The sequence below is a fragment of the Acanthaster planci genome, linkage group LG02, assembly GCF_054643075.1.
Source record: "Acanthaster planci isolate LZ-2023a linkage group LG02, COTS_SCS, whole genome shotgun sequence".
Taxonomy (NCBI): Eukaryota; Metazoa; Echinodermata; class Asteroidea; order Valvatida; family Acanthasteridae; genus Acanthaster; species Acanthaster planci.
This window is the reverse complement of record NC_141778.1, coordinates 6368425-6387676: the sequence shown is the minus strand read 5'-3', so window position 1 is coordinate 6387676 and position 19252 is coordinate 6368425. Positions and strand designations below refer to the sequence as shown.

The following is a 19252-nucleotide window of genomic DNA, read 5'->3' as shown; positions in this document are numbered from 1 at the left end:
CACAAATTAATGGGCAAAAACAAACGCACCCTGGACACTTCTTTATCTTGTCCCACCCGCCCCCCCGAGAAAAGCCATGCAACCCGGATGCCACTTATTTCTGGGCGCCTGGCCGTGTTGTCAAAGGAAATGTCCATTATTCTTTAATTCACCTGCTTCTTGAAAATACTTCCCCCCTTGGGACACCCCTGGATGGCGTGCCTGCGTCAGAGGATGACGCTACTTATACAAGGGGTCCTAACGGCGTCTGATTGTTTTCAAATCCATTTATGGGCGCCCAGGTTTCATCAAAGTTGTAGCAACCCCCCCTCCCTTTCCCTGAGACATCCGCTCGATGTTTGCTTAAACTAATTCTTTGTCCCAGGGTAGTAATTGTTGCAGAAGCAGCAGCCGCAAAGGGGCATGTACATGCAGGAGCAAACATGCAAGAACCTTGGGGGAACATTGAATCCAGAGAGCATGACATTGTTTTTAGTTCATGACGCTGACTCTGCAATTTTGGCACCCTGCAGTTTTGGCACAGGGAGTGGTTTTTACAAGTTTGTACGTGCAAATACCGGTAACACAGTACACCTTGAAAACACAAATACCATGCTGTACGCTCTTGAGCCGTCATTTGTTTTTTGCATTTTCTGAAGACTGAAGAGTCATTAAAACATCTTACGTACCCACTGATAATGAGGTTAATTTCACTTAAACCCAAAAAGCATTCTTATGCACACTTGGCATGCTTGGGAAGCTTTGAATGTACTAGTAAGTGTACATGCATTTTGTAATGATCATATTATAGGGGAGATAGGCCAAAACCTGCACTTTTACAGACAATTGCGACCTCAATAACACACTAAATCTTCCCCCCCCCCTTTCTTCATTGCATAGGCCAGAAGAAGCTCGCCAAGCTCCGCGTCTCAGAATGCCATGGGGGCCAGGAATTCTCGGCTCGGACAGGCTTTGGCAACAGCCTGAGGGACTTCCCCCAAGCCGTCTTGGTCCTGGTAAGGAACCTCCCCTTCATGTTCATCACAGCCTCTGCCTGCACTGAGTGGTTCATCCTCTCCAGCTTCGCCGTCTTTGCCCCCAAGTTCCTAGAGTCGCAATTCAACCTGACCTCGGGATGGGCATCAATCGTTGTTGGTGTGTATTTTCTGTTACTTTCTGACTGCAATAAACTGGGACAACTTTGGTTGAAGTTTCTTGTTGCATGTACATTATATTACTTTGTTGTTGCATGGTGTTGCTGAAAATTTATGAAAAATATGGGTTCTATAAACTGATAAAAGTCACTTCTTAAAAGGAATCTTTTTGGTTTTTTGAAGGTTATAAAAATTGTTAATAAGTGTACATGTTTGTAAATTTCATTAATATCAATCCGTTTTGATAACCTGCTGAAGTTTCTGATTTTGGCAGAAAACTAGGAGGTTTAAATCCTCTTTGAAGTTTTTTTCTCTATGCCATTGGTAAAGACTCAACTTTTCATACAGTGTCAAAAGAGAAGAAAAATTGGCCTATTACCCCCGTTGACAGTGTCTAAAATGTGGAAATTCTTAGAAGTAGTTCACCCTTTTACATTCCAGGCACGTGCACCAGTACATGCAGCATGCTTCTTCGTCTGTTTTTGTTTTTGGCTAAAGGGATGTCTGGATATTTCCTGTGAATTACTTTACACATCCTACATGCACTTTGATGTAAAATGTGAAATATTGCAGAACTTGGACAGTCTCATTTTCAATTAAATTTTAGCCGACACGTTTTCAACTGCAAAGGCCCTGAGCCCAGTTGAAAACAGGAAACTTTAATTTTTGGTTGCCATTTGCAAGAGGTTCACAAAATATACAGGTATGATATTTTGATTGGTATTTGTAAGTTGCTTTTGCTGTGTAAAATATTGTGTTCAGGCATATGAATGTTACAAATGTGGTCCTTCCTGACTATTCCTGCAGGATTGACGGTGATCCCAGCTGCCATGTTTGGGTCAGTCATCGGCGGCTGGGTGGTCAAGCGCTTCAAGTTGCACTTCAAGGGGATGATCAAGTTCTGCCTGTTGGTCCTCCTGGTTTCCCTGCTCATGATCGGGGCATTTCTCATCAGCTGCCCCAACCCCAACTTTGCTGGGGTTACCGTCGATTACGACAACAAGTGAGTGGGAGAAAGGGCCAGTTGCCTCTAAGCCCCACCAGAAAAAGACACACGTGATTGTTAACGTGAATCTGTTGTAACTTTGCCTCAGTCGTGGCCCAAATGTTGTGGATCAGTAATGGACTAATGCAGCATTGGGACAAGCTTGGCATAGTAATTAATGCATCCATTAACCATCTCATGATGAAGAAATTTTATCTGTTTTTTTCTCAGACTTACACAATACATTGTTGGCTACAGTCAAGTTCTTCACTGAGTAAACTGAGCATTATGAAATAAAATTGAATTGTACATATACAGTAAGCTTAAACTTGAAATCTGCAAAACAAAGACTTCTGTAAATGTATTTCGGCAGTGATTGTCGTAGGAATCTGATTATTTCAAGTGAGGTTCCGGCATGCTGAAAATGTGAAGCACTCTTAAAAAGAACCTTGACTGATGTTCAAGTTGTTTGGCAGACATGTGCACGCTTTTTGATTGCTTGTTTAAAACTGTGTATCTGCCATGGAGAATACACAGTACACAGCACAGCCGTGGCACATGTAGAGTTGATTCCTACCCTTCTGCATAATATGTGGGATTTATTTTGGACTAAATCGTGGATCGATCATACCTTTACCTCTGGTATCCAAAAAGCTTAACATCAAGTTGTCTCGTTATTGGCTAATTGGTTGACCAGTACCACACTCACTTGCAGGTGGTAGAAGGACACAATGTACAATGCATTACACCTGAGGTTGAAGACCATATAGGTGAATGTGGGACCACTGCATTGATGGTGTCCCCTTAGTTGAAGTGTAGACTGTAGTAATTATGGAACCGTATTGCAAGCTGAAATGCAGACCTTTACCGGTACATATCCTGATGTGCAATGTGAAATACCGTCTGTCTGCAAAGGTTTTTTACTGTGATTTTTTTCTGTTTAATTTTGTCAGTTGGCTCTTCCATGATCAAGAAACCAACTTGACGTCGGCCTGCAATGTGGATTGCCACTGCGCCGACATGTTTGAACCGGTCTGTGGAGTGGATAACACGATGTATTACTCGCCGTGCCATGCCGGCTGTGCAGTGGCCAGTGTGCATCCCTCCAGCTCTGTCAAGGTAGGGAATCCAGGTGGAAAGTCCTCGTTGAGTACTGCACACCTGTGCATTTACAGGCAAAGTACAAACTGGGCAACCAAGAAATCATCACTGGCGGGTATTTATACAGACAATGGATACCTATCCAAAAGGCAGGAGAGGTTGGATGGGTTGAGAAGCGGGATCTAGCACACTCTCTTTCTTCTCTCACACTTACTCGTGTAGTTGTGTCTGCATTCAGTGTGACACTTAAAGGGTTTCTTGCACTTACTGTGGTGGGGACCAAGTAACCAACCCTGCTAAAGTGATTACTTGGAAAAGTATCATACAATGGAATGCAAAAGCATGCCATCTAAACAGTTCAGAGAAGTTGTTGCATGTATGGTATGGTAATTTAACTCAAGTCAAAAGTTCTGCAGAGAAAAGTCTGGTAACGTGTGTGGGTGACCATCGCTTTTGCCAGTTGAAATTGATTTTGCAGATTTAATCATCAAATGACCTCTTGGTCAGGTCAAAACACCTTTATTAACCTTAGATCATTATTACCAGATGCTGTGCATACACGTGTTTACAAATATAGTAAACATTTTTAACCCCCCAAAAGCCAGGAGTTGGAATCTATTCCCCCCCTCGACATTTTCTCTGATTTGGTTGTAGTACAAGTTTTTTTCTCCTTCAAGACTTTTTTTGGTGCATGTCTTACTACCTGTTTGCACCAGGTTTATAAAAATTGGTCATACCATTTTCATGACATGACTAACAAAGCCGCATGTCGGGTTGAATTGAAACTACACAGATGTACCCATAGTGAACATTTTACACACCTGCCAAGTTTGAAAATAACAGCAGGGTACATGTGTGCCAAGATGAGTGTGTGTGTGGGGGGGCAATTACTATGTGCACCCCCCAATGTCCAGCTGTGAGATGGTCCCAAATAATCAAGCTGTATTCGGTTTAAGCCATTACACACATCTATACACTGAGACAGAAGCTTTATTGTAACTATGCACAAACAAGGGTGTATGTATTCTGATTTTAGTCTGTGGCCTTTAATGTTTGCAGGAATAATGTACATGTACATTGTATCTCCCATGTTAGCTGCCGAAAGTGTAAAGAAAAGCAATCAAGCATACTCAAATAATAGCCGTGAATTGTTGAAATGCCATGGAACAAAGTGTATAAAGCAAACCTTAAACCGTATAAAGAGAACCCTTTTTTGGACACAACTCTCTGTCTCACTGACTGTCATAGAGACAAAGAAGCTTTTAGTTTCTTTTTAATGAGAAAAATTGGGTACATAATGGATGTGGCAATCCTACCCACACACAAGTAATTTATTGTGGAAAGGCCACATACAGAAGGAGTGCAAGCAAAGTGTTGTGCACTGTCGGGATGGCCCAGTGTGGGGCAGCCATTGATCTACATGTATAGTAAAGTACTAATTACCGTTAACTCACTATACATATCGTGCAGCCTGCTATTTGAACTGATTTTTGTATACAAGCCTAAAGTTTTAAAATCTGAAACATTGTACAGCTTTTGTGCATCCCTTAAGCATATCTGTTGGGTTTCTCAAAACAAAAAAAGGAAGCCACAATCAGTAAATGAGCCTTTCTGGATTTACATGTGTTCCATGTACTTGTGTAAGTTGTATGTGTGCCTGGAGTGCACTTCCATGTAATTTCATCATATTCTGCAACATGCCCACTGAAGTCAAAATGTTTGCACCCCAGAACTATGTCAAAGCTTTTTCTGTTCGGGGAGTGAGGAGTTACCACTCTAGTAATTCAATATTGCTCTACATGTATCTGCCCTGAGGTGAAATGCACCATCACGGGCGAAAGAAAGACAGATGGTACTAAGTTGTCCAACCGTGTTCTTGCCTGCTAATGGGAAGACCATATATTCCAAACTACCGGTACATATAAATTCACCGTTGCACATACTCAGCGTGCTCCGTGTCAAATGCGCATAAACTCGTGCACTTAGCCAGTACGTAGTGAGTGTGTACCACAGCAGGACTGTCCAATTTCATTTCAAAACACACCCTCTTTTGTTCCTGCTCGGAGCGGGTAGAAGGGGTGTTGAACGTTTGCTACGAATCCACCAGTCAGCAATGAAGATGCTGACCTGCTTGAAGAACCAGACTTGCCTCTCGACAGTCAAGTGATGCCAGTACACTTAGTTCAGGCTGTGCTGCATATGTTTGCAGATTTTGAGCTGGTGCCTTGCGAGTGCAAAGCTTGCCTTGTAGTGTTTTTTTTTTTATTTTTTGAGGTACATGCACATAGTTTCTGCCATACTCCTTAACTTAATTAATCTTTATCCCAATTAAAAACCTTTCGACTCTAAGCTGAGAAATAATTACATTGATCTGTTCATGTTTGCAAATTAGTAATTAACTTCAGCGGTATGCCATTTTTGCATGAAATTTGTTTGTGCTTTATTGATGTTCAGACAGCATCTCTAGTTATATTTTTTATATTGATGTCTCTACCCACGTCTTTCATGCTGTAGACAAACAGATATACTGGCGTGTGAAAGAAAAAAACAGTGATACTTGTGTCCAAAAATATCAATTAAATATCAACATTCCCCAAATTTTCCCCCTACACACAGTCCTACCACAATTGTAGCTGCATCTCTGTTCCGGACAGTGTGAACAATGGGGATCCTGTAGCCGTGGCAGGGAAATGCACCAGCAGTTGCCAGTGGCAACCATTGTTCCTGGGCCTTCTCTTCCTCTTGGAGTTCTTCACCATTTTGTCTGTTGTCCCAGCAACCACAGCCACACTGAGGTAAGCAGGAATTTTATGTTGATGCCCTCATTCAACTGTGAAAAAGTTGATGAAGGTCCCATTAAAGAGAATTCTTAATGCAGGCTTTGAAGTACATACTTGTTTTTGAGGTACATGTGCATTAAAGGGTAACGGAAATTGAAAACATTTCGGTCACATGAAGTAACGGTATTTCAAAATAACAATAAATTTGTAACCATTTCAAAAACATCGTAAATTTAATGTTTATCCCATTAATTGTGACCTTAAAATGAATAAAAAGATCCTGTGTTTCCCCGCCCACAAAAAATCCCCTTTTGGCCATTTGCACTCCTAGGCTGATTTGATGACATCATTGCCAGATTGTTGACATGTACTGTGTACATGTACATCGCACACTTGCAATAGACTATGTTGTGTTTGATGTATAGCTTGGCCCACAGGCAAACACTATCTCAGTGCAAGCATGAAATGCACGGTCGGACTGTATCTTTTAATTTCTACCTTGAACCGAGACAGTGCTTGACTGTGGGCCAAGCTACATCAAACACAAGCGTGCAATACTTCACGTGCTGTGCACAATGCACGTGTACACTGTACATGTCAGTGTTCTGGTGATGACGTTATCCAATCAGCCTGGGAGTGCGAATGGCCAAACATGCCAAAGGGGGATTTTTTGTGGGCGGGGAAATGCAGTATCTTTTTATTTATATTGGGGTCACAATCAATGGGGTAAACATTAAATTTATGATGTTTTGAAATAGTTATTTGTTTATTGCTATTTTGAAATACTTTACATGAACTAAATATTTTCAATTGCTGTTGCCCCTTAACCCTTTATCAATTTCTTTGTTGCGCTATTGAGGGTATACTGCTGTTTTAAAGACTTTGTTTTGCGTAGCTATAGTTACGAAGTTTTAGACAGGTTGCTGTTTACTTCTCTGGCACCAGTCTGCACCATTAGAAACGGGAACCAGATCAGTCTTTAACAAATAGATACCTGACATTATTTTCGTATTAAAGAAAATCCTCAAGGGATAGAAATCTACCAAAAAAAGCAAAGAGAAGCATCCAAGATGGAAAGTAAACATGGGGTCTGATTGAAAAATATAGAAAAGAAAGAACAGAAGAAAGGAAAAAAGAATATAAATTTCAATCATTGCAGGGCTCAAACCCACATTGGTATTCTTGCTGAGCAGTGCACATATTGAATGAGCTACTGCAGCACCTTGATGGCCTCTCTCGAATCCAAAACTAATGCTTATAAACAATGCCATATTTATTGAGTTTGAAAGTCAAATTACTGTAATTATATCCACTATGTGTTTTCTGCTTGTTATGCTTATGCAATCTGACTTCTTACGCAAAACAGGAATGTCCTCTGAGGCAGTAATTTCAGCAGAACTGCCATTGTATTGCCAAAAGCTGCTGAAGGCTTTGAGGCTTTTTCTGAGGTAAATCCAGTGCCATTGGTGTGGCATTGTTGGTGGATCAGTGAACAAAGCCAGGCTCCTACCCATTCAGTGTTATCCACAAAGAATATGTCACTTGCAAGAAAAACAAATGAAAGGGCATTTCCAAGTGCATACACTACATCAAAATGTCATGGTCATCACAAGAGAAGCCTGTTCATTGCCATCTCTCGCCCCTGTCTTGTTTCCGTTTGTAGATGTGTTCCTCATTCTCAACGGTCATTTGCCCTTGGTCTCCAGTCACTGTTTTATAGAGCACTGGGTGAGTATTTACTGTTGTGGGTAAGCTTATTTTCACATTGTCTAATTTAGAATTTAATTGCAAGGACAGGTTCATTTTTCTTACGTATAAGAAATTACAAATTGTTTTGTTCTTGATCTACGAACTGAACATCATACCAGCTTAATAATCAGGGATAGTGGCAAATTTTGGAATATTGTCTGGGACTGTCAGTGTTGTAGTTGAGACCATCACAAAACCATACATAAGACAAGGCACCAGACCAGATACAAGATGCATGTACAAAACCAGACACAAGTAACAGGGTAAACAATGGCAAAGGAATGCTTCTGTTGCAGTTTAAATACTAGTAGCTGGTGACTTGAATTCAGATTCAAGATCTTGTTTTTGGTCTTGTGCTGGTCTTTTGTGGTCTTTTGAGCGGTCTTAAGTGGTCTTGACGACAACTCTGGGGACTTGAGTGTCATCTGTTGTTCAATGCCAGAACCAGTGTCTGATACATAGATATATGTTCCTGACGTCATCTCAAGCAGAAATCTGCTGAGGGCTGTTGATTGGTCGATAGATGTCAGCTGACTATACTGCATCAGTTGTCTATGTTTGTTGACAAGGTTTAGGAAGCCTCAGTGTAAAGCGCATGTCTAAGAATGTTTCCGACCCAAGAAATGTGCTTTTCTGTTGGTTTGTATGGCAAGTGTACGCTCACAAAAATTTCAACCTACTTCAGCCTACCTACGCATGTATATTGTAGGCTTAACCATTTCTGCAAGGTACAGCATGCTGGACAGGCTGGGGAAGTGTATCAGTATTGTAAAAATGTATGTCATCAAGCTTACCAATGAGACTGATTGGTCAAAATGTGGAGGTCAAGGGCCATTGTTTTGCATAATTAATTAGCAAGTGTGCACAGATACCATTTACACTTGTCAACAGATGAGCGTATATGACGTAGTGTAGTTCTGTGCATGCATGTGCCTTCTAAATGCTGTGTTCTCATTGATGCTTTCCGTTGTTGACTGCAGGTACGGTCCCAGGTCCTGTCATTTTTGGTGCCATCATTGACCAGGCCTGCTTGCTGTGGGAATATGACTGTGACGGCTCAGGCACCTGTTGGCTGTACAGCAATGCCAACTTCAGCCGCTTCACGCTCATCCTGTCCGGCTGCCTCAAGATCGGCTCCATTTCCTTCTTCCTGGGGGCGCTGTTCACCTACCAACCTCCAGCCGCCGAGCCCGGCACTGCCATCGCCGACAGTCGCCCTAACAAGGATGTGGGTGCCGAGATGGAAGACATGACTGCGCAGGCGTAAGTGTGGAGGAGGATCTGGGAGTTAGACGGAGAGATATCAGTTATCACTTGTGTGCAATAGATCACGTAGTGATAGACACTGCACTGACCACTTCATGCACGTGGGACACAAAACAACATTTAATGCCTGTGTGTCTTAACACACTGCTGAATTGATGCAGTGATGAAGGTAAAGCTCTCTGTGGGAAGCTGATGCTCCAAAATGACCCATCGGCAAAAACCTACAGGTATAGAAAGGCATCCTGAAGTGAAAGCATTTTCCAGGTACCATGGTACCTCCTGATATGATGCTGATGTGAACGACCAGATGTGTTAAAAGTTTACTAGCTGACACCACACTGCCAATAATTGGACAGGGCTGTAAGGTCCAAGGTAGTGGTGAAAGAATTTTGAATCACAGTTGAGCACCATGGCCATGTGACCACTCTCTGACATGTTCCACTCATAAAAGGTTCTATAGGTTTGTTCATATTCAGACAGGCATATCATACTCGGGGGGCCATGTACACATTTAGTAGGGTCTACATGCACCCTGTTGTTCAGTGGTGGCTCTTCCTAATAAGCCACAGTACCAGTTAGCTTTACCTGCATGGAGTGCATTTCTCACATACACAAGTAACTGAAGCTGGGGCTACATTCGAAGGCCGTAGCTGTGGCTGGAGTATGTTTCCCACTTGCACAAGTCCTCGAACCTGAAGCTGCATTCAAAGGTCATAGTTGTGCACGGTCGTAACATAAGTGCGTGGGAAATTATTCTTGCCACTGGACAACAGCTTCCAGAGGCATTGACATTACTGCCTGCCGAAGTCATTTGAAAGTGGCCTCAGAGTAAAGTCCATGACCACATTAGGCTGGTGCCCTGGTTACAGTGAATGACTTTTAGAGGGTGTCTCCTTTACTGAAGTTCAGGAATCTTACAAATATGGCAGCATTTAAGAAAATCACTTCCTATCGCATGTCCCAAAAAATATTTTGAAAAGGTCCTAATTTTGACAGTCTTTAATTTGACATTTTAAGTCACATTTCTACATCCTCGTGAGTTCATGGACTGACACAGAACAGATTCGATTCATTAATTGGCAGGACTCTACACGTACCTAAGCTTTGAGACCACCCCCAAAAAGAGCATGTCAGAAGCATGTTTGATCTCACTTTGTACAAAGAGCAATGTCTGCCACAACTTTAGGGGTGCATGAAATAATGGGCATGTGTGTATGTGTTTATATTGTACATTGGTATAATTAAACATTGTTGTGTTTGGCTTGGAATCAATTACTAAAATAGTGAGTTTCATGGAGGTGTAAAGCAGTGTAGTATAGAAACAGTTGCCATTGGTTTAAGGGGCAAATGTTGTAATTGAATTGGTTGTTTCTTGTTCTAAGCTCACGCAATTTTGAGCACAAATAAAAGAAGACATAAATCTGCTTGGCAGGCGTAACTTGGAATTGGGGTCACTAAATCTCAAGGCATCTAACTTTTGTACATACATGCATAATGTGTACAGATTTTGTACACTGTGCACGATTATGGTGTCAGTTTTTTAACTGAGCATGCCAGCATGATTTCCGTCGGCACAGATGTACATGTACCGGTACATCTGTTGGTGGTGTACATTAAATTACCAGAGCACTGAATCAGTTTCCCTGTGGAGAAACTTTGAAGTGGTGGCCTGCACAGCTATTTGAATTGCTGTGTGTTTTTTGCAGATCACCGTGAAACAGGTTGGAATGAATTTCTAATGTAATGAATAAATGTACTCTAAATGATGCCGCATGCAGAATACTGTACATACTGTAAGTGCACTTTTGATCCTTTAAAAATGCCATTGCAAATATTCGCACGCATATGCATAATTCTTTCAGTAAATAGGAACAGGTATTTCACTGATTGTGTGTTGTTTTGTATTAGTTATGATAATGCAGTGACTTGGAATTTAAATGCAAATGTCCAAATAGCTGTACGAATCCGAAATAAATTTAGGGTTTTCCAAAAATCCATGCACAAACACAGATGAATCCACTGGCATATCGAGTCAGTGCCCTAGTAACTTCACCACTTTCTGCCGGGGACTCCGGGATCGGAGACATATGGTTTATATGGGTGGCCGGGGTCTCCGAACTCGGACAAAAGAAACAGGGCCCTGTAACAAAAGACCAGGCTGCTGGGAATTACTGACATTTTTCACTCTTAAAAGAGGTGATAATCCAGCCTTGTTTTGAAACCGTATACCAAAGATTACTTGGTGCGGCTATAAACGATCATTGAAGGAAATGATGAATTTTTTAAGGATTTTGAAAACGGAAAAAATGATAGTCATGCCGGCCCAGCATCATCAACATTGAAAAATGCCTTTGGCATGAAGTGGTTAATATGTATATGTAGCTCGATGATCCATCACTTGACTAAACCCATTCAGTTGGCCTACCAATGGGGCCAATTTGACAGTTGCTAAACATGCGAAGTTGCTCAACGAAGGGAACGTTTTAGCAGTAAAAACTGGTTAACCAATCAGGATCTGGGCCTTTGTTTTTCTGTTGCTGAGCAATAATGCTTTCTTTACAACCCTTGTAACATTACGCCAGTTTAGTTCATGTAATATTTACCTCTATCACTGTTGAGGGTTATTCTATGCAACAAGAACTACAGTATTCATTGGAATGGTGCCAACGTTTTGCAAAGATGCAAAGATTAACATGTACTGTACTGCCTTCTGAATGCCTGTGTAATTGTAACACGAAGGACATTTTTAGCTCATACCTTCGAGAGTATCTTTTGGAATGTATGGGAGAATATCATGAACTGCCTGAAACATTTTACCTGCCGAGCTTTGAAGCTTTTCATGGTGAAGGTAGCAAGTTAAGTAATAGGTTTGTGTTAGGACCATGCAAGGATATCTCTTTCGTGAGTATGTGTGGTTCTGAAAAGAACCCAACGGTGCTCATGCCGTTGGCAACCTTCCTCACGGTCACCTCCTTCAGACTGACACTCCTCACTAATGGTCCTGCATCCCATGTTCTGCTTGAGTGCCCTTGGCTGGATCCTGAGTTAGCATATAAGCTGCTTCAGCATTGGAACCTCTGCAATCAGCTGACGATGGAGAAAGTGTACTGTCTGAAATGGTGTGAACCCATCGGTTCTTTGCAGAACCTGACCTGTAGATAATGACAAAAGAGATATCCATGCATGGTGCTACTGCAAACCTTTGACTTAATTTTTGTCACCCCCCCCCCAAAGTTGGTCATTGGGAAACGGGCAGTTATGTATGTATGGGTTGGCTACTACCGGTATTGTCTGGATGGAGACTTCTACAGTATTTTTATCCAAGATCTTACACAGCCAGGCCCAAGTTACAGAAAGAGCCAAGCTTCATGTAGTACATTTTGACCTCAGCGTAAGTGTGTATAATACATGTACATGTATCTTATCAACTTCAGAATTACAGGGTATATGTAAAACCAGAAATTATCAGGTCCAGTCATGTGGTTTTCAGCCAAGTATTAAGAATATAAGCCTTTGGGGGCAAACACTGAGTATACAGTGTTGTAATACACATCGGGCTGGGCAAAAAAACCAAAATTAACATTACCATGGTGCAAATCCGTCCTTGGAAAAGTATCAAGAATGTTCTGCTTATTTGGGTTTTTCTTTCCGGCCTATTCTCACTTTTCAGTATCAATGCAAAGATAATCTTGAGGTTTAGGGGAATGTCTCCAAATAAGGGAGCTGGAACTGCTTTGTAGATGTAAATTTGTTTGTGGAAAGCTCATGTTGCAAACCTTGGAAAGTTGGAGAAAGTTAAAGACCTTTTGTTTTCTTCCATCTTCCAGAATTCTTATATCTCAAGACTTTTCTACTTTCAATAAAGTTCAAGATCACTTTTTGACAAAAGGCTTTTTTCTTAAAAAAATGTGACTGAAATTTATATTTTTAACGTGGTAAAATGTCATAAGAAATAGCACATTGTAAAGTTGAATGCAAAATACCACACTTGGTGACTTTTTCTACTTTCTTGGATAATAATTAGTATTATTTATATGCCGCTTTATGTAAAAAAAAAAAAACTCATGGCGCCTATCAATAAAAATGATAAAACCAAAATAGAAACTAAGATCATATATGTAAAATAACAAAACAATAGCTAAACAACCAACATGAAATTGGGTAAACAAAAAATTTGCAGTGGTGTTCATGTAAGTGTAGTATTGCAAGGTTTTGAATAATTAGGTTCTGATTAACCAGGTGGGTGAATTTACTGAGTTTTAATTACAAGTGACAGGCCCCGTCATTTCCCATTGCTGAACTTTTTTTACAGAATGCCATTTTATGTGAGGCATTTTCAAAAAGAATTTACTCAAGTATCTAAAGCTCTGCTGCATGAAAGAAGCAGGGGTGTAGACTGGCCCCTGAGAAACATTTGAACTCTCTCACAGTGTTTCTGTAAGTAGGCCTTTACTCTCCTTGAAAAAAATGTGACCAGTGCCCAGGGCCATCGCTGATGGGGAAAAGCACCTGCTCCTCCCCCCCCCCATCAGCAAAATCCATGTGCATCAATATTATTTATTGTTCGTGCGTGTACCCCCTAGCTGGTACTGCATTCCCCCCCCCCCCACAGGCGAGGCTGGCAATGGGGTGCAGGTGCCTAGTTTTAGTCCGTTTTCAGGGGTACAGAAATCCATGATGTTTACATACCAGGTACATGTACCTGATGGGTCGGGTTTTCCTAACACTTTAGTTCTTCCCACCTGGATATGTAAACACAGTTCCCCACCGAATTATCCAAGATAATATTTGTTGATTACTTCATACTCTATTTGTCTCTATGTTGTCTAAATGACCTCAGAATTTGCCACATTTCAACAGATGGGGCAAGTTACATATCCCTTCATGTGTAAATACTGGAAGTTATATTGAATTATATAATTTTGAAATGAAAATCTCACCATTTACAAACAAGATCATTCAGTACATACAGTGTGATAGAACTTTTAAAGATGTACATGTGTTGATAATGCTTTGATTTTATTTTACCCCTGAATTTCAAAGGCCCAGTGAAAGACAGTGGTAAGGTCAAAGTATGATGTTTTGTAGTGATTGTTATATTGGGTAGTCAATGAACTCGGTGGTAGTGTAAATGCATGTACCAGTGTGTTTTTCTGTGATTGGGTTGTTGTTAGGTTTGGACATACATGTAGCTTGCACATGTCGTGAATGTTGTCTGGGGAATAATTTAGGAGTACGGGTAATAATGGACGAGATTATTGTTGAAATTTTGTCCAAACTGCACTTCATGGCATACATCTAGGGCACTTTGAACCAAGCAGAAGGCATCCTGACAGTTTCCGTCAATGAGTCAGTTCGGTATTTCAAAAAGGCAAGGTCAGTCAAAAACAAGGCACCCGACATATCGCTCCATCTTGAGTGTGTTCAGTGCATGTGATTCGTACAGATGTGCTGACGTTCACATTTTTGAATAACCAATGACTTTGTTTACTTGGAGCATGCGCTGTTGAAATACCAAACTGGCTTGTTGCACGAAAGTGTCCTACATGCAGCATACATTTTTCACTCACAAGAAGCTGTGTGTTTGTGGAGCCGGCACTTTGAAACTTTGCAAACAGAACAAACTTTCCATTTATTTCACCAACTTCATGGGTTTACATGTATATAGATTATCATGGCAATATATGGAATTCTCAGAAGGGTTTTAAAAAGTGTCCACTTTGGCATTGAATTTGGAAGTGCGACTGATGTCCATTTGATGCTAATAGTTGGATCAGTGCATTTTGAGGGGCTGCATTTCAGGGACTGGGTAGGCTAACCCTAACAGCCTAAAATCCTCCGATTTCAATATGATTTTACATACACCCTATGGGGTTAATGTTACGGTAATGGTCTTAATGCGGCCATAGTGCAGATATTCATGCACACTTTTTTCTCCCTCTGTAAAAAATGCCACAATCAGGCTCCTCAGTAGGTGAGAAATGATGCGCATACACGCACCTTGTGGACGTGGGTGGCTGGACCAATAGGGCTTCGTATCCCGACGACTGTGTGACTCAAATGAGAACAACCAGAATCTCTCTTTAGTTGTTAGCTATTAGGTATGGTATCAATACTTGGATGTACCACTTTGATCAGAAAGATATGGGAGCACTTTCATCCAAAGCACCAAAGAAATTATGTACATGTAGAATGATATCAAACAGCCGTTTTGAGTTGTTTGGAAAACCATGATGTATTAATCTGTGAAGAATTTTGCACAAGTTTTAATCTAAATGCTCACCTCTATTTCTTCTGACTGGCATTGTTAGATACGTCAGAAAATGATTTAGTTCATGTCTCAGTGACAACAGAACTTAAAAGTTAAAGCTCTTGTGTCAAATGATTTCTATTGGAGTTTTAGACCATGAGAAAATTATAGCCTGTTAAGGTTTTAATTTGTGGCCTGTTAAGATTTAAAATTTATTGAGAAACAATGGCACCTTTTATCTTGTTTAAAATCGGGACCTTTTCCTGCACAGATAGAAATACCTTTGGGAAAAAGTTCTCTGAAGATGTATTAAATGAAAAGTTAACTTTGTAAATATTGTTTATTTATACTGTTATTTAACCCTTACTATATTTGGTACATTGAGATATTTTATGTTGGATACGTTTTGGCCGTTATTTAAAAAGATATGTATTCTCCGTGTTAATTTTAAACACCATGCACTCATCCCTAATACAGTCAAAGCACAAAGTCTTGAATACTTTCAGTAGTGACATACTGTCATTAAAAGGAAAGATTACCTGCTCAGTCTTTTAAAATACTCAGTATTACTTGCCTATATTTCTATCATTTGAACCTTAAAAAGGAAGCAAACAAGAATATATACCATGCCATTCCAGCATCATGTGTACTTTGTGCATATCATTGTGGGATTATGTATTCTAATAGTCTCTTGCATGGCAAACGTTAATACTGTCAGCCAAATAGCCTAGACCTTCTGAATAAAAACCACTTCAGTGTTTTTATTCCTTTACTTTATTCTGGGCTTTGAATAATACCGTGCACCTACATTGTGTCCCTCAAACTCAGCGTGTGTGGGTGACAAAGCCAGTGCTTCAGTTTCCATGCTGACATTGTGTGCCCACCAGCAATTACTAACCATTGAAATGTTGCTAATTTCCACTCGCTTAGCAGATTTGTGATTTCTGCTTACCGGTTTGTTTAAGCTTTAAGCCAATTAAAACAGCATTGGAACTATTTTGGTAACATGCCGTTTCTCATCACTTTGGCTATTCAAATTCTGATAAATCACCTTTCTCCTTCAAACTTGGAAATTTGATATATAAAAGCAATGAACTGCACCGACAAAACAAATTCACCGACAAAAGTTTGTCTAAACATCACACTTTTCTACTTTTCTTAATAATTAATATGTATTAATTACTGTCTGCCAAGAAACATTAATTTCATGAGCACAGTTTACCACAGTCAACATTTATGTCAGCCTCTGCCTTTGGGTTTATGATACACCATATGAATGAAATTTCTTTGTAAGAGTGTAAGTACGTTTTGTTGCCAGTATTTACGAAGTGCCGAGAACCCTGTTGCACAGCATAATGTTTACTGTTGGACTGCCCATACTAGAGAAAGGGAGCTCGAGGGAAATGCAGTGTGGTATAAAAAGCTTTTCGAAAATAGCAGAGAGGATGGATCCTGGAGGACTAGTGGGGCCATGGCACCCCCCCCCCAGCCCATTTTGGTGGGGGGGTCAGGGGTATAATAAGAAACGGTATTTTTTTCTTGTTTTCCTGTAGCCTTACCCCTCCGAAAGGCCATGAAGGGTTGCATAAAGAAATGTTGACATTTTTAGCACTGCCCCCCAATTTTTCCACCCCCCTGCTCCCGAAAATTGGAATCTTGATCCACCCTTAAGTAGCAGATTAAGGTCCATAGCTTTATCCGAATAGGCCTATAACTGGACGTTACAGTGATAGTGAAGACAACCCGACCTTCACTATCTCAATCCACTCTGCACCCTGAGTTGGCGCGTATTGGTGCTGTGCCATGTTTCTTTCTTATTGGATGGAGGTTCGAAAATAGATGCAAGGGATATTCCCTCGTTTAGATCTCAGTATGTAGTCCAGTTTAACAGCAGCAATCTTCGATGCATTCGAAGAGTTGCCTAGTGACACACATTCGATCATCTTGAGCACAAGATAGAACGGCTCGAAGGTTTATCTGTTTGATGGATAAGGGGCTGCATTCTTAATCGTGAACAAAGTCACAGCACGAATATGAAAAAGTCCCTTATATTTTTTTTAACTCTGGTAGACCTGTGTTACCGAGATTTTTCTGTGATATTGGGCGTTTTTTCGCAGAATAAAATGTTTAAATCAGGTTTGTGTATACTGTACAGGTTTGAATCACATTGCTGTAATGTGAAGTGCACTTTGTATTCTTTTTTGGATCCGATGTTTATTCGAGCAAAGAGGGGGCTGCCTGGGATTTAAATTCAGTACACTGAGAAACGTCTAAAAATTCCTCTCCCAGAACAGTGTATTTTACAAGAGCCGCTTGGGAGGTATGTTTACAAGTAACCAATGTCGTATCTGTTCTAGGGCTGGTGTGGAGGTGGTTGATGGGGGGCAATGTTCATGATACAGTATGTACATCTGTAATGTTTTACACTCCTGCAGGACCTTTCATCAAAACGGAGGATTAATGGCTATAAAAAAGTCTTGTTTTTTGAGTGCTATTTAATACATTTTAGATGTTGGGGCATTCGAAAAGTCCTCACAGTCCATCTCATTTTTTTTCTCGCCACGAAAAAGATGGTGTGTGGGTGTGTGCCTGGGAGAGGTTGATTTAGTAGCCCATACCCCCCCCCCCAAAAAAAGTGGAGGGGACGTTTAGCCCCCATCCTCCTAACTCCCTACCATGCAGTAACTGTATTGTTCTGTAACACGGGCGACTCACAATAGTGCGCCTCCAAGAGTTTGCAACGCGTTGGCCAATCTCAACGCATGAAATCTGTCGACTATTCCAAACGCACATTGGGTCGACAGATTTCACGCACTGTGATTGGCCAACGCGTTGCAAACTCATGGAGGCGCACTGTTTTGAAACGTCCGTATTGTGTAACAGGATGACTGGCGCTGAAAAAAAATGAAGGTGAACTGAAGAAGAATATGAGCATAATGAGAGACACTTTTCTTGCAGTTGGCGTTTAAATAAGGCGGTGTGGGTAAAAGCGACGCGTGACAAGCGCGTCAGCTAACACTAACAGCTGTTATGCAAGCCTTACTTTCGTGTAAAAAAAATATCGGCAATAGTTTAACCGTGCACTAACCGAATATAGTCCAGTCCTAAATTAAAACAGTATCCGTCCCATTTGGAGAGAGGGGAAGTGATCTGACGCTACCTTCTTCTAAAGAATTAATGAAAATAAAGATCGATCCTGAAGTAGAAAACCAAATTCAGGTGCCCTACACCTGCAGCAGACGGATAAAAGATTGAATCAGGAGAGGCGATGGGAAGTGACGGCGGACTAACCGCAGAGTAAATGAGCTTGTAACTGTAACTGTGCTTGTCACTATATTGGACTTAATCCAATTATTATTGAAACCACAAGTAACAGACAGCGTGACCGCAAGTCACTGGACACTCAAGTGTGCAGGAGCCAGGTTATACAATCGTAAATGACAGGTGAAATTTAAAAATCATGGGTGTTTTATGTTGTTGTTTTTTTGTTGTTGCATGTCCATTGCTTCCAGTAGATATTTCTGTATGTATTCTCATAATTTTTCTTGTATCTTCTTATAATATGAAAGTTCGAAAGCAGCCCATCTTTAATAGCTGCAGATCGACCAACTGAAGAAACAATTTCATCGCGGTTATTTTCCTTGTCTATTTACGGACTACAGAGGGCCGCGAGCAAATTTCGTTTTTATTTTCTACGTGATACCTCTTTGCAGCGAAATCTGTGACACATTTGATCACCGCTGCGATATAACCCGCCGACTAAGTGTCATTCCCACGGAAGTGGGTTGACCACAGCATACCCCTCTTCAAGAAGGCTGGACGGGAGAAACAATCTGCCTAATTAGTCATCTATATGTTCCCACTTTTCCCGTGTTTTTTCCTTTTCCGACTGACCATATGTGGGAAGTGGGTGAATAACCTTAAACTGGCCATAAAATTGAGACCACATCCTGGTACGTGATCTTGAGAAAGTCTTATTTACGAAAGA

At 40.9% G+C, this 19252-nt stretch overlaps 1 protein-coding gene across 4 annotated transcripts in view; it reads left to right on the top strand.

The window, feature by feature from the left end:
* The window catches only part of LOC110986716 (solute carrier organic anion transporter family member 4A1-like), a 54027-nt gene extending 38126 nt beyond the window's left edge, over positions 1-15901 (top strand). For all 4 annotated transcript variants that reach the window (XM_022248849.2, XM_022248850.2, XM_087132956.1 and 1 more), the window contains exons 5-10: positions 880-1134; positions 1941-2136; positions 3072-3237; positions 5836-6014; positions 7663-7727; positions 8729-15901. In XM_022248849.2, the coding sequence (XP_022104541.2) occupies positions 880-1134; positions 1941-2136; positions 3072-3237; positions 5836-6014; positions 7663-7727; positions 8729-9015 (1148 nt within the window). In that variant the 3' untranslated portion in view covers positions 9016-15901. The remainder of the gene's footprint in view (positions 1-879; positions 1135-1940; positions 2137-3071; positions 3238-5835; positions 6015-7662; positions 7728-8728) is intronic.
* The last annotated feature ends 3351 nt before the right edge of the window (positions 15902-19252 follow it).